At 43.7% G+C, this 15,872-nt stretch overlaps 1 protein-coding gene across 3 annotated transcripts in view; it reads right to left on the bottom strand.

Annotated features, from left to right (window-relative positions):
- The window catches only part of LOC144219855 (uncharacterized), a 43,489-nt gene extending 28,522 nt beyond the window's left edge, over positions 1 to 14,967 (bottom strand). Inside the window, exons 1-5 of one of the 3 annotated variants that reach the window (XR_013331521.1) lie at positions 14,550 to 14,967; positions 11,508 to 11,557; positions 9,494 to 9,597; positions 6,709 to 6,819; positions 4,153 to 4,324 (exon numbers count right to left, since the gene is read on the bottom strand). Coding sequence is in view for 1 of the 3 variants with exons in the window: in XM_077749947.1 (XP_077606073.1) it covers positions 6,776 to 6,819; positions 9,494 to 9,597; positions 11,508 to 11,557; positions 14,550 to 14,666 (315 nt within the window). In the remaining 2 variants the exon portion in view is untranslated. Of the gene's footprint in view, positions 1 to 4,152; positions 4,325 to 5,328; positions 6,820 to 9,493; positions 9,598 to 11,507; positions 11,558 to 14,549 lie in introns of those variants that run through there. The other 2 variants (XR_013331522.1, XM_077749947.1) reach the window with 2 other exon arrangements.
- Between the last annotated feature and the right edge of the window lie 905 nt (positions 14,968 to 15,872).

Genomic DNA, 15,872 nt, shown 5'->3' with positions numbered 1-15,872 from the left:
TGTCTTTTGCCTCAGTCTCTGGAACTCAGCCTTCCTACAATCAGAGCCTTGAGAAGGCCAGTGTTGCATGTGGGGACAGACTCTTCTATTGGACCAATGAAACATCCCCTGTCATGCTTCTAGTTTTTAACTCCCTTATACATTTTTATTGACATGGTTGTTATTCTATTTGGTTCCCATCCAATCTATTTAAATTGTGGGGTTTTAGAATCTGAAGAAATATTGGAACCTTAAGGAAAAGGAATCCAGAAAGATAAAGTCTCTCTCAATCTGACAAATCTGGTTGAAGAAACCCAATGGGCAGCTCAGGTGGGTCTCTGACACCTGTGAGATTTTTTTTTTCTATCACATTCCCTTATTGTCCAATAGTAATAGCTAACACTTATTGAGTACTTTCTATGAGCTCAGCACACAGTAGAGGTTTTACTGAGGGCTTATAACAACCCTCTAAGTCAGGCACCTACCATTTTAGCCATTTAGCAGATGAGAAAATTGAGGAAACAGTGAGTAGGTTACTTGCCAAAGATCACATGGCTAATAATAGGTGAAGTCAGGACAGTCAGATTGCAGAGTGTGCCTTCTGTATGACATGACACAGCAAAGCAACTGTGGATGGCATTAGGTTTTGCAGAGAGGATATGGCAGAAACAAACTCTGCCCTTGACCATCATCTTCCTCCTAGTTGAGAGGGTGCTAGGGTTGCCAATAAAATACGGAACACCCGGTTACGCCTGAATTCCAAATAAACACCACATATTTTTTTAGTATAAGTATGCCTCAAATATTGTGTGGAACATATTTATACTAAGAATTATTGATTGTTTATCTAAAACTCAAATTTAACTGGACATTCTGCTAAATCTGTCAACTGCATGGAGAGCACCTAGAAAACATCGAAAAGCCACGGCTCATGCGTACGCTGGACACGCTCCCTTATTCTCACCCCATGCAGTCTCTTCTCCCCTACTTCCTTGTTTTCTTCCCTCCGTGGTGGGCCCCTCCCCGCTGCATGCACACCTTCCAGAATACACAGCTTTGCCACACAGCAGCAAGTTGTAGAGCTATGTCCCAGGCTGTCCGGCATGGAGACATTTTTCTTTCTGCCCGTGTGCCCAACCCTGGGGTGTGTCCTGTAGCTCCCAAGGCCTTCACTCTCCTCCAGGAGCACTCTTCCTCTTGGCTCTCCCCACTTGCTCTGCCCAACCGTCCACCACCCCAGACGTCTGTTCGACCAAGGTCTCCACCCTGCCCACTGGGTGCGCTGGTTTGCATCAGGTCACTATGTGCTCATTAGTATTCACCCAAGTCACGGGGCCCAAAGGGAACGAGACAGCCAAGTAATCTGGCTACTTCTTCATCCTCTCTCTGAGATAGGCTTTCACGGGAATCAGGGTGAGCTGGTGGGGTGGGGTGGGCGGGTGCTCGGAGCACACTAGTTAACAGCCGCCGCCTGTGTACTCTCTGGGATGGGGGCGTTCCGCTGGCTATTTTAAGGACAGACTGGTGAATACTGGGTTCCCCTTCGTTTACCTAGGCTCTCACTATTTTCCCTGGCACACTCTGAGGTGGTCACAGAATGTGGGAAACCAGGCAAAGGAAAAAATTAACGCTCTGTGATGACGCCCCTGGTAGCTGCTGCTAAGTTCCATGGAAAAGACGGGAGTTGGGGGAATGGGGGGCTCACTATCTGTGTCTATGGGTGTCTCCAAAAGCTTTTAGCTGTACTGGCACCTACTCAACTCTAGAGATGATGGAAAAAGAAAATTGGCTGCTAACTCAGTCCGAGGCCTGCCTGGTGGCCCCAACTCCACCCACTCCTGTGGAGTGGCTTTGCCCACAGTGAATGCCCCTTTATCGTCAGGGAGCGATACTGACTTTTCAAAAATACTGTGTAGGCCTTGTGTCCCAGATGCCTGTGGCATGCTGGCTCTGCTTCCCTTTCAAGGTTGTTGGCTTAAAAACCCACCCAGAAACCTGAGAAAAATATCTCCACTTGGCAGCACAGGAGGCTGACACCAACCGCCTTCTGTTTCTTAGCCCACTGGCCCCCAGCTACGGAGTGGACAGTTATTATAAGCGAAGGAAGAAACTCCAGTGGTCGAAATATGCAACAGGTAAATCCCAGTTGGTTAAGAGTCCTATGGGAAGCATTCTCCACATTGTGTAGACTCGTGTGGTGAAGACACAGCTCATCATTTCCCGTGAGCAGTAGCTTGGCTTTGCAGGAAAGTTCCATTGGCTTTCGGCAGGTCTGGCCATGTTGGTTAGCAGTTTTCTATCAGAACCAGTAGTGGAAATTGAGTCCAAATGTGCGTCTGAAGTTAGGAGTGTGGTTGGACATTGGATTTTCCCATGGATCAAGCATTTGTTATATGCTGACTGTGTACCAGGCCATGGATGAAGCATTTTGCATACATTATGTCATTTGACCTTTACAACACCATGTGGTAGGTGCCATTAGACCTGCTTTATGTATGTCAGGTTGAGTATCTTGACCTTGGCCCCAAACAAGGTCAGCCTGGAACACTTCCTGTGCTGTATCTCGCATGACACTAAGTCTCACTAATGGGAGGATTTTTCTCCCTTGGGATCTTTTTCTATCTAATTGCAGCTTCACTCTTCCCGGAAAAATTGGTCGCGCCTGGATTGAAAGATCCACCTGAAGATTTTCCAGCCATTTATCATGCATTTGTAACTTAGTTTTATTTAGATGCAGATGATATATAGTCTCATAACTCTTCAGTCAATGTATGTAACGAATGCCTCTCCCCAACACTACTATCTTCTCTCCATACCTGGATGGTTTCTGTCAAATGGGGAGTTTGTGCTTTTAACTGATCAAAAGACGGAGACCGTTAAACATGGTTTCCAGCTGACTCACAGGACAATGACTTGGGGCTGTGAAGAGTGAGTCCAAAGGGTCCATGAAACAATTCTCCATGTGACCTCTTGCTCCTGTAAAGGTAATGCCCAGCATACAAGCTCTCCGTGTTACTTTCTAATGTCCTAGTTGGAAGTGAGCAGTGAGAAAGTGCTCAAAGCCCCCAAAGGTATTTGACTTAAATCTAGGCAACATCATATGTCCAGGTTCTATCGATTACTACCTAGGTTCCCACTCTGATTCCAGTTCCCACTATTTCTTCTATCAACCAGCACCCTTTGCCTTCAGTTAATGTTATCACTTACAATTTTGGTGACTGCTGGCTTGTCTTTCTTTTGATAGCAACTATAAGTGAAATGCCAGCAATAAGATAGCAATGCCAGCAGCACTGGCCTATGGCCACCCCATTATTAACACAAGTTATGATTTTTCATTCAGTGCTTGACCACCTGGCAAGCACACTCTCCTCCTAATAGGCAGACCTTCTCTCTGCCTGGAGAGAGCAGCTGGTGAAGCACGGACACCTAGAAAAAAATGTCATGCTCCCAACTTACTCCAGAAGACATCGACCCAACACTCCAGAAAGCAAACTGAGGTGGCAGTATTTGTTCAACTGGTGGTCTAGGTCCTGCTTCCCTCACCCCCAGACTTGCCCACCACTGTTCATCAGACGATTTTCACTCCCTCTATGAACATTTCATCTAACCTTGTATATATTTTGGGGGGCAAGATGGCTCTTATATACTATTAGTGATTACTTTCCCCCCAAGCTCTTTGGCCTATGTTCTTTGTATTATACAGCAAATGACATTCATTCCATTCCATTTCCAAATTGCCCAGTATGGGCATAGCCCTTTGCTTAGTGCCCTGGACAGTATGGATGAGGTCAAGTGTGAACAAGGGGGGCTCAATGATTGGCCCTAGAACTAGCATCAACTGGAAGACGATACACAGGCTGTACAAGCATGGGGGCCGGAAGGCATCATAAATATGTGCTCTTGCCAAAATATGAAGATCAGCTAAAGCTCACAGAAATGATCTAGAAAAGCACAATCATGCAATCATTCTTATGTTCATTCAACATACATTTTTTGAAGGTCTTAAATGTCTAAACCTCTGAGTTCAACTGTAGTGAAACATGAGTAAGTTTCTGTCCTCAAGTTGCTTATAATTAGGGTTTGAGGAGACACTGTAAGCAGCTCTTGTTTATATTTTTATTGTAAAACATAAATATGAATCTATCATTTACTAGGAAGTATGTTATTTGGAACATGCAAGGACATTCATTAGATTCAGACAGACGTTGCTCTTCCCCAGTCATTTTTAGATTTTAAAATATTACAACAATTTAAAATAAGAGGGAAGAAAGGTTGATGTTGAAATAAATATTTTTAAAAAGCATTTCTCTGTGTTGAGGTCTTCAGCTGATGAGGCATGTTGAGCCTGCAAGAAGGGGGGCTGGCATGAGTGTAATTCATCCGTGAAGTCCTCACAGGTGCATAGATTCAAGATAGTATTTGAAGAACTTGCAGGGCACAGAGAGACAGAGCTCCAGGAGGGGAAGATGTCTGAGCAGAACGTAGAGGGAAGTGAGGAAGTCAGCCAGGTGATGGGTGGTGGGAAGGGGGCAAAAAGATTCACTTAATGAGACAGGAAGAACAAAGCTGCATGGTAAGGAAGGGGAAGAATAGGGGCATCTGGGTGGCTCAGTCGGTTAAGCATCTGACTTCAGCTCAGGTCATGATTTCACAGTTTGTGGGTTCGAGCCCCGCATCAGGCTCTGTGCTGATGGCTCAGCCTCTTTCAGATTCTGTGTCTCCCTCTCTCTCTGCCCCTTCCCCACTCATTCTCTGTCTCTCAAAACTGAATAAATGCTAAAAAATTAAAAAAAAAAAGGAAGGGGAAGAATAATGAGGAAAGAATCCACGTAGGATCTACTCAGATCTTTGCGAGGCTGAGGATTTTTTAATTATTATTATTAAAACAAATTTTGGAGTAGGCTCACCTGATTCCGAAGCCATTGTCTTTCCTTTGTAGTGCATCATGTGTGCTTGAAAAGGGAAGTAAGGGGGCAGCACCTGGGTGGCTCAGTCGGTTAAGCATCCTACTCTTGATTTTGGTTCAGGTCATAGATCTAGGCCTGGGTCAGGTTCTGTGCTGACAGCACAAAGCCTGCTTGGAATTCTCTTTCTCCCTCTCTCTGCTCCTCCCATGCACTCTCTCTCTTGCATGCTCTCTCTCAAAATAAATAAATAAATAAACATTTTTTAAAAAATAATTTAAAAAATAAAAAAGGAAGTAGTAAAAGTCACCGGATAAAAAGGGCCCAATGTTGAGACACTGTTTACAAAATTTTCCTTGAAACAAATGAAAAAACAAATTAGCATAGAGAGTAAAGTATGCATGAATTCTAAACATAAAAATAGAAGGTGGAAAAAATGTCCTANTTTTTGCACTTTCCTGTGCTATTAGCATCTGTTTGGTTAAAACTTTGAGGAATAGTGCACTCCATTCAGTCACCAACATTCACCTCTCAGTTTGTACACTTAACACAAGACATGCCATGAAAAACATTTGTACCTTCAAAACAGTGTGGTATCAAAACACCTAAAGCAAACTGTTAGAATTTGCAACAACAATTTGGGCAAAAAAACACACTTGTGAACCCAAATAAGCACAAAACCACAAAAACAGCAAAGGGAGTCGCTTCTGTTGGGTGGTTCTTCTTGAACATCTATTTCCTTCCTTTCTTATGGTTCTTTTGGAAACCTCCAAGATCTACTTTAAGAACCAATTGTACCAGTAGAGCCTACAACTGAGATATTTATGCCAACGGAAGAATCTGTAGTGTCTCGCAAACTGTGTGGCTAAGGAATATACCTGGTTGGAGCATCAGAAAATGGCGGCCCTTCTTCCTTCTAGGAAAAGAGACTTCATAGGAGATAGTAGGTTTTACTTCTGGATTGTTACCAACTTCATAGCTTTGCCTCTTCTCAGCCCTTTCTTTTGAAGGGAGAAATACAATAACGATTCAAAAAATTCATTGAGAGAGAGGAGCTGTTACCATGGCCAGGTGATGCCGTTGTTGGTAATGATTTTAATGATAATAAAAATACCACCTAATATTTATGGAACAATCACAATTTGCCAAACACTAGCATAACAGTTCTCCACCAGGGGTGATTTACACACTCCCTGCATTTCTATCTGGAAATGTCTGGGGACATTTTTGACTGTCGTGAGGAAGGGGTGGTGGCATGTGGTGGGGTGCTACTGGCATCTATCTGGTAGAAGCCAGGATTTTGCTAGACATTCTATGATGCAGAGGAAAGCCCCCCACAATAAAGAATAATCCCATCCGAAATGCCAAGAGTTCAGTAACCTTGCAGCAGACTGAGGCTTTTACATATATTTAACTTTCAGAACTACCCTATTAGACACATATTATTATTATGGTCCCCACTTTACAGAGGAAAACATTTGAGCTTAAAGTAGCTCAAATTGTTTTGACCTTTGAACATACATTTTTAGGTTTCTTTTTTGAGACCTATTTGGTCCTTTGATAACTGCAGAAAACTTCGGTTTGTTCCGTGGCTGGGAATTGGCTCCCTCACATGTCAGCATGAAAGTTTTCCAGCTCATGCTGACTCAACTCCCATCTCATTCTGGGAGGAGATTGGCTGACAGTTGTTGATGGGGGAGGGGGGAGAAGATATTATTTAATGTCTACAAAAAGTCATGAAAAGTTGACTTAACTGCAAAGGTAAGCAACCAGTAAGACAGAGAACGAGAATCTACAATGATTTAAAAATACGTTTTTGGGGTACCTTGGTGGCTCAGTTGCTTAAACATCCAAGTCGATTTTAGCTCAGGTCATGATCTCAAGTCATGAGATCAAACCTTTCTGGAATTCTCTCTCTCCCCCTCTTTCTCTCTGTCTGTGAAATAAATAAATGAACAAAAAATAAAATTAAAATAAAACTAAAATACATTTTCAAGCATAGTGTCCAGACTCTTGCCCCACATCCCCGATGCTCTACTCCTAGCCTCTGATAGTGGCATGTCTTTTGAGAAGACAGAGGCCCGGGTGCTATGACACTCAGACAAGAAAGGTCATCTTTCTTCTGCAACCTTGCACAGAATTAGGTCATGGACTTCCAAGAGTGTTGGGTCCCAACACTTCCAAGTTGTCTTGGAGTGTCTTCTGCTTTTCACTCTTTCCCTTTTGTTAAATGCTAAGTTCCATGTCAAAATATTTATGATCAGAGTCAGGAAAATGAGACATTTTCTTTTGACTCAGTTCTCTGCCTCTGGCTTGAGTGTTCTGGCCATTTCTCTTCCTGCTGCTCATTCCTCTTTCCTCCTTTCCACTTTTCCAACTTTTTCTCAGTTCCTGCTATTTCCATCTTTTCCTCTCTCTTTATAGTATTTCTCATGGCTAATGTAAAAAACAGAACAAGGGAATGGGGAATAATTGCCTAAATAAGTCTAAATACGTAGACCGACTGTCCAGTGGACAGGTTGTTATGGTCGGGTCAATGAGGGCAAAGATCTCTTTTGTGTAGTCAGGAAGTACCCATTTTGAAGACTTTTCCTGAAAATGAACTAAACCCCCTCCACCCAAAAGTCTAAGTCTAAGCTGTAAACTGGTAACAATAAGGTACAAATTCAAATATTTTTTTCTCATGATTTTCAAAAACTTTCTGCCCTAACCAGCTGCCTACTCTGTACTATCACTGATACATATTTCAATATTACTATTGTTGTTTAAATTGACTGAATTCAATGAAGCCCAAACTATAGGTCAATTTAACAAACATTTGTAAACTTGTTTTATTGGGCAAGATGAGTATGATGCAACTGAAGTCCTGCCCTGGAGGAACTGCACATTTTGGCAGGGAGAATAAATAAATATATATCCAATTATCATATAAGTAAATGTATTAGTTATCTATCACTGAGTAACAAATTACCCCAAAACTTAGTGGCTTGAGATAATCCACATTTATCACTGCACAGTTTATGTAAGTCAGGAATAAGGGCATGGTTTAGCTGGATCCTTTGCTTCAAGTTTCCTTATAAGAGTAGAAAGTGTTGGTTTAGGGTCTCTGGTTCTTTCTGAAGACTCAACTATAGGAAGATTCATTTATTAGTTCCTTAATGGCGTTGTTGGGAAGGGTTCAGTTCCCTGATGGTTCCCTAAGGGTCTCAATTCCTCACCAACTGTGGACTAAAGGCCACCCTTAGTTCCTTGCCACATGGGCTTCTCTACCATGGCAGTTTGCCATCAAAGTATGCAAGCTGAGAAGGATAGAAATTCTGCTCACAAAACCAAAGTTACCATCTTATATAAACCAATTTTAGCAATGACAACCCACCACTTTTGTGTATTCAATTGATTAGAATTGGGTCCTCAGGTCTAGCCCACACTCAAAAAAAGGATTACATGAGGGCTTGAAGACCAGCAGGGAAGATCACTGGGAGCTATGTCAGAAGCCACATACTACATAAAGGTTAAGAGATTATTAAAGAGAGGCTCAAAGAAGCCATGATTCTGTCAAAGCAGGGAGTGGTGGAAGAAATCTTCTCTCCAAACGGAGGTATTTTCTCACTACACTGGGCCGCTCTAGGTGTTGGCATCTACTCAGGGATTTGTGGAATGATCCTTGACTTGCAGAATTTGTGACTGGAGACTTAGTAGCTAACCACTTAAGGTGTAATATCCCTAATCATGAGGAAACAAGGCACCTCCACAGGGTCCCGAAAGCCATATTTATAGTTGTTCTATTCAACAACTATCTCAAGGAAAGTTTTGTAGTCCCTTGGTCATTTAGTTGCTTATTTATTCACTTATTTATGCATTAGTTAATGCTAGATAGTGAAACTCAAAGATGAATTACCTTAGTCAGTGCAGAGCCTGATGCGGGGCTCAGTCAGTTAAGTGTTTGACTCTTGGTTTTGGCTCAGTTCATGAGATGGAGCCCCGCTTCAGGCTCTGCACTGACAGTGCAGAACCTGCTTGGGATTCTCTCTCTCCCTCTCTCTGCTCTTACCCCCCTCAATCTCAAAATAAGTAAATAACTTTAAAGAAAACTTAAAAAAAAGATGAATTACCTTTGAAGTAATCAAGATCTAGACCACAGGGCTCAGAAATGAGGTAATCAAGACTAGATCATGGGACTCAGAAGTAAGGTTTACTTTTGAGGGTCTCTCCTCAGTACAGACAAGGGCTCAACAAACCACATCCTGTGGATCAAATCTGCCCCTCCCCTTAATTGTTCTTGTATAGCTCATGAAATAAAAATGGTTTATATATTTCTTAATGTTTGAAAGGACAAACAACAGAAGAATAATATTTTGTGGCACGTGAAAATGGTATGAAACTCAAATTGTAGTACCTATAAAGCTTTGTTGGGACACAACCATGCCCGTTTATTTACATATTATCTATGGCTGCTTTTGCAGAGTTGAGACCATATGACTCAGAAAGCCTAAAATATTTACAGTCTGCCTCTTTAAGAGGAAGTTTGCCTACTCTTGATTCGGAGAAGGATGGACATGCAAACAAATAATTAACTGCCTTATGATACATGATATTCTAGACATACATACCAGGGTCATCAGGAGCACGCAGGCGTGAATTCTGTTCATAACTGCTTCTGGGTTGGTGATGACAGGCTTCGTGGAGGTCTCCTTGAGAATAAGTAAGAGTTTTCCTGAAATGGGAGGTGTTAGGGAGAAAATTATTCATGGCGCTTGTTAAAGATGGTTCAGGAAGACTTTACCCAAAAGAGGCTGCTGCAATGTGGATTTTACAGAAAGGGAGATAGAGGGGACCCAACCTTGAATACAACAAGGGCTAACAGAGATGTATAGCCACGGGGCAGGGTGGGGTCCCTTGGTGGGAAAGTACTAGGAGGAAATAGCAAGACTGGGGGATTCTGGCTAAACCAACCCAACAGGATTTTTGCTCAAGACTGGCCAGGGCGATAAGACACCCAGGGTGCAGGATGAGGAATTTGATCAGATATTCAGAGTGGGGGATTTTTGCAAAACTGATCCAGCAGGATTCCTGCTGAAACTAGACTGAACAACCCAAGGACAGAGCCCAAGGTTGGGGCTGGGTCAGAAAGGGGACTCAGAAAAGCCTGACTCAAGTTTGGTCAAAAGAGAGAATCTTGGAGTGCCTGCCAGTAGAGAGAAGCGAGAAAGGACTATCTCTTTCAATTTCCTTAAATTGATGACCATGGAATCCTTAGAGGGTTTAAGGTACCTCTAAAATTGTTTGCTAAACCTGTGTTTATATGTGTGTTTCTTCCCCACTAGGGAGAGGGTCCCATTCTTAGAACAGGTTTTTAACTGTTTAAGAATCACCCTGGGGGGCAGACATGGCAGCCTGTGCAAAGCCACATATGTATAAGAGACAATAATATAGTTTTAGGGGTCAACAGTGAGAAAACAAAGTAGGTTTCTATGGAGTGTAGACGGATATAAGGCTAAATAAAAGCCACTCACCATTGGAGGGACGGCCCAGGACCTGGACGGGGCAGAGGGCTGAGGCTGACTCAGTATAGTTTAAAGGACTCCCTAGCACAAAGATATTGACCAAAACCAAGTGAAACAGACTTGGTCTTTGCGATCACGTGGCCACTCCATCGAAAGCAGCTGATGGATAGGCTAGAAGAGCTCAGCCACCTATGGAGAGGCTGCGGGTTGGCAGTTCACTGCAAAAATGCGGGGAAGTTGGCCAGATACCCAGCTCTTAAGTCAATCTGTGATCAGACCCCATCTCCTATTCCCCCCCAACCAAAACAACACTGACCAAACCTGCCGTGGCCCTGCGAAAGGCCAAACAGCAAAAGGCAGGCACAAGACCCAGCTTCCTCTTTGAGAGGGGGGTGCCGAGGGCACACAGAACAACAGAGAACTCTCCAGTACTGGCAGGGAGAGTCTGGAGGCTCTGGATGTGAGGTGTGTGGGGAGGAGGTAATGGTTTTCACTGAATTCCTTTTTATATTTTATTTAGATTAAGTTCTGCTCAGCGGGGTGATTTCTTAATTAGAGCCGCCCAGCCAGGCAGACCTCCAGCTCAGACCCCTGTGCTGCCTTCTAAGGTTTCATGAGGGACCTTGTCCTGACTTATTTCCTGAGTTCTAATATTTGAATAGTGTGCAGTGGATTTCAATGGGAGGAAAGACATGTAATTTAATCATCTTTATTAGATTTTGCCTGTGGATGGGGAGAGGGGAAGGAAAGGAAGGAGGAGGGACGTGTGTCCTCTCTTTGTTAATTTTTTTTCCCTTTTTCTCTACCTTTCTTCCAGTGGTCAAAGGAGGAGACTCGACACTGTTTCTTTTTCATTTTTCAAACAAAGACGCTTCATGAGACCATTAAGCCCAAAAGAGAATTGTGTTCATTGCAAGACTTTTCAAGGATCGGCGGAGAGATTTATATAAACAAATTATTCAGTTCTTCCTTTGGTGACCTTGGGCCTGAGAGTGAACGCAATGGTCCTACAGCTTTTTGGCCCTTCATCAGTACAGAAGCTGCAGTCTGCGCTCAGCAAGACCCCACCAAACGGAGGAAAATTAAAGAGAGAAATGGTCCATGGCGTATTCTTACCCACCATAAATTGGCGTCATTTTGGCCACCATCCAGGGGAGAGAAACCAGCCTCCTGAAACAGAGAAAAAAGATCAGAAGCTGCTGTGAGGAAGGGAGGTTCGTCGCACTGCTCTCCTCAGGATGGGAGAGGAAAACTGAGAAGGAATTAACAGCAGCAAATTGTCAGCAGGGGTCTTTTAGAGGAAATAAATCTACTGGAGTTTTCCAACAAAGAAAGACAGAATGCAGCATAGCACGTCAAGAAAAAAAAAAGAAGAACGAATAAAAGAAAGAAAGAAAGAGAAAGAGAAAAGAAGTAATCGTGTCCAGAATGATCCCAACTGTCTCGCTCAAAGCAAACACACACACACACACACACACACACACACACCCCGAAGCCTATAATCCTCCCTCTTGCCCCTATCCTGTTGATCTTTCTTCACTTAAAAATTATCGGCAAAGAATTTATTCATTTGGGAGAATTCCAGGCACTACATTTATGTTCAGTTCAAATGAAATGGGATCCAGACTTTTCAAACTGTGCTGTTCTGCAGATAAAACACAAAGGCAGGGCCTCATTATCTGGAGACGTGGTCCTTTCTTTTTCCTCTTGCCTTTTGTTTCTAAGCAATTTTAGGCTTGTTTGGAAAGTCTCATAACAGGGGCAGAGTATTTTTCACCACATCTATTTCAAGAGGGTTTTTAGTTAAGAATAATGAATTTACCTCTAAACAGATGGAAGAGTTTTACCAAAGCTAGAAAAGACACTTTTACTAATGTCCCCGATAGGCTGATCGTAATCCTCTCATTGTTAAAAATGCTTGGTCTACGAGAGTCTTATTTATGTGCCAAATGTCTTTATTAAATCATTAAATTAACACAGAAAAAAATCCTATTACAATGAGTTTCTGTGTCTGATCAAAAGTTGTCCATGGTCTTGCCGATAGCCTACTCATTCCAAAATTTAAAAAGGTGAAATCCCAGTAGAGCCAATGCTTGGCCAAATTTTAAAAATCTCATTGTAATATGGCCGGAAGGGTTACTAGGCATCAGCCAAGAAAAGGCCTAAATTTTTATCAAGGCAGTGGTTCCCAACAAAAAGAAAACTGTGAAAAATAGACTTCCCATTCACCCATAGAAATGAACTCTTGGGAATATTGCAACATGATTTGACCTGTAGAAACACGAGTCTCTGATACCACTTTGATTTAAAAAACCCAAGGGTCACATTCAGAGACAAACTGCACTAGTGAATCCGGGATTGTGAAAAAAGTTTAAAAAGTCAAGAGAAGCAAAGTTTGGTATACTGGATTTTGAAACTGAACAAAAAATAAATATGTATATATATGTATATATATATATTAGAATGCAAAATTAGTACATGTTCATCATAGAAGAAAAAATTCACTCCTAACCCTCCCACTGAGAAAATACATTTGTTTTGGATTTCTAGACTTGATTCCTGCCTTTATGTGGAAGTGAGCGTTGAAGATTCTGTGTTAGGGAACAGTCTAGAAGCATGGGGCCTGATGGACATTAGGCGAACCTAAAAGAGAAGATGAGATTCAACTGGGAGGGTCCAAGGTCTGTGGCCCATCAGGGGGGTTTGGAGGGCTAGGTTAACCAAGTAATGGAAGGCAACGGAGGTCCAGATGAAGCAATAGACACAGTGAGACAATGAGTGGTTGAAGATACTGGGTAGAATCAAGTGGGGCACCGTGGTGGCTCAGTTGGTTAAGCGTCCGACTCTTGGTTTGGCTCAGGTCACAATCTCACAGTTTCATGAGTTCAAGCCCTGTGTTGGGCTCTGTACTGGCAGTGCAGCGCCAGCTTGAGATTCTCTCTTTCTCTCTCTCTGCCCCTCCCCAGTTCGTGCTGTCTCAGTTTCTCTCAAAGTAAATAAGTAAACTTAAAAAATATAAAAAATTAAAAAAAAGAACCAAGAGGTAGCAAAAGATACATGGCTGATGTAAGAGAGAGAAGGAAGCATGCAAAGGGCTTGGTCCTGGAGATGCATTTAAAATCCTTTAGCCTTTCAAATATTGTTAACCCAAATTACTTCTCTTGGTTATTCCAGATGCCTTAGTATCTCATATTATTACTAAGTACCTGCTATGTTAAAAATAAACATTTGGGAAGCAAGGGTGATTTTTCCCTTTTCTTTTTAATTGCAATTGTGATGGACTCGTGGCCTGACATTGCATGAAGTCTGGCTTAGATTAGCCCCTGGCTGAGAGATCCCTGCTAATTTAGTGACTGCAATTATGCCTGCCTCTAACCGTGCTCTGCTTTTTGTGGGACATGCCCTTGGAGTCGTTTTTCTCCAACAGAAGCGATGGTTACGCCGGCCCTCTATACGTTTTTTTGCCCCACTGGTGAGGCAACCGCCAAGATTAGGGGTATGATCTGTGACCCTGAAACGGAGTGAAATTAATTGGCAATGAGGGGGCTGATTCCATGAAAAGCCTGAGCACCGTAAGTACTCTCATAAAAGACCCCAACTACCACGGGGCGCACCTGCCTTCCAGCCCTAATGATTCCTCCAATAAAAGAAGCAAAGAGAAAGAAACATACAAACTTTTTCGAAATACCAGTGCCTTTGCTTGGGGTCTCACCCTGCCACAGGCTGCAGGTAAGGGCGTGCATGTCACAGAGACCTGAGAATGGCCGCCAGCCTTTGCTTTCAGTCTGCAGGGGCTGGCAAAGAGAAAACGCTCGCATAATTTAATGCTGGCAGCAGTGGTGAGTGGGTGAGTTGGGGAGGGGGATCCCCTCCTGTTGTATTAATAAACTGCAGAAGCTCCAAGTTTGGGGTTTACACAGTTTGACTCCAGAGGAAGATAGAGAGGCTGCATGTTAAAAAACAAAACATAGGCACTTGTGGGGATGAGCATGGGGTGTTAGGTGGAAACCAACTTGACAATAAACTATTAAAAAAAGAGAGAGAGAGAAATTAAAAAGAAAAAGAAATAAAACACCCCACAATTTTACACCAGTTTTAAGATATAAAGAGCACTTTCCCCCTGAATATTATTAACAGAAAGAAGTGCTATCTTTGAACCCACCTTCATGCTTCTAGATTCACAAATGATACCAAGGAAAGAATTGCTGGAGTCTGCGCGTTTGGGGGCACCTGGGGATGTAGACGGAAGCGTTGAAAGCTCACTAAAACTCCGCTGCATCTCGTTCTTCCTGAGACCAGGAATGTGTCCGCGAAGCCACGGGAGGCTGGAGGCTGGTGGGGGGTAGAGGCTGGAAGCCGGAAGAGGAGGAAGTGAGCACGGGGGTGGCGCCTCGGAGGGGTGCGGCGGAGAAACCCGTTCCTTCGCTGGGGGGCAGGTGCAAGTCCCCAGGGTCAGTACCGGGCAACTTGGGAAGGCAAGGGAGGAAAGGGATTTCTGGAAGTCTCCCGCTGTCCCTCCTTTTCCTGGTGGTTGATTGCAAGGAGCCGCGGAAGGAAGGATGTATCAGACCCGAAGAAGAAAGAACCCCTACCACGTTGCCCCCCCACGACACCAACTCAGAACTGCGGCAACACTGTGTTAGCGGCACGTTGCAGATGAATAGCAGCAGGGCCAGGAGGCGAGTCGGGGCTGACTGTTTTCTTAAACGCCGAGAGCCCAGTATAGACGCAGGCTCCATATCAAAGGAAAAGGGGAGCACGTCTGTGCAATCTCACATCGTGTCTTGCACTGGGGGTGGGGTGGGTCCACGTCCCGGAAGATGTCAGTCAAACACCGGCTGGATTTCTAGACCTCATCTCTGTGGCCCTTTGAATGTGCAAGGAGACAGAGTCCATGGCTGCAATTAGCTCGGGGCGGGGGCGGGGGTGCTGAGCAGCTGCTAGGGGCCGCGGGCTGTCTCCAGGCCTTCCAGGGTAGCTTTTGTTTTATTTTGCTTGTTTCCCCCCCTGCGTGGAATTTCTCACTGGGGGACGCAGTAGGAAGGTCTCGGCTAACATTATAGTGGGTTTCCCTGGCACGCCTGGGTGGCTCGGTCAAGTTGGGCATCTGAGTCTTGATGATGGCTCAAGTGAAGATTATGGTCGAGCGGTCCAGCCTCACATGGGTTCTGTGCTGAGTGTGGAGCCTGCTTAAGATTCTCTCTCTCCCTCTGCCCCTCCCCTGCTTGAAGGCTTTCGTGTGCACAAACGCAAAGAAAAATAAAAAATAAAATAAATTTTTAAAAATGGGCTTCCCCAGAACACAGGATGAAGGCATGGGAGAAAGTGCCCAGAGCCAGCATCCGATCCTTTGTGGCGGATAACTATGGGTCTCCATACCTGCCCGCAGTCAAGGGATACCTGGTAATATAGGTGACTGTGTACTTTTTATTTCCAGCTCTGTCATCTTCCTGAGCAAACCCTAGAGGGCAAAACACATCTTGAT

The sequence above is a fragment of the Crocuta crocuta genome, unplaced genomic scaffold, assembly GCF_008692635.1.
Source record: "Crocuta crocuta isolate KB4526 unplaced genomic scaffold, BGI_CrCroc_1.0 scaffold1, whole genome shotgun sequence".
NCBI lineage: Eukaryota > Metazoa > Chordata > Mammalia > Carnivora > Hyaenidae > Crocuta > Crocuta crocuta.
This window is presented reverse-complemented; position numbering and strand designations above follow the sequence as displayed.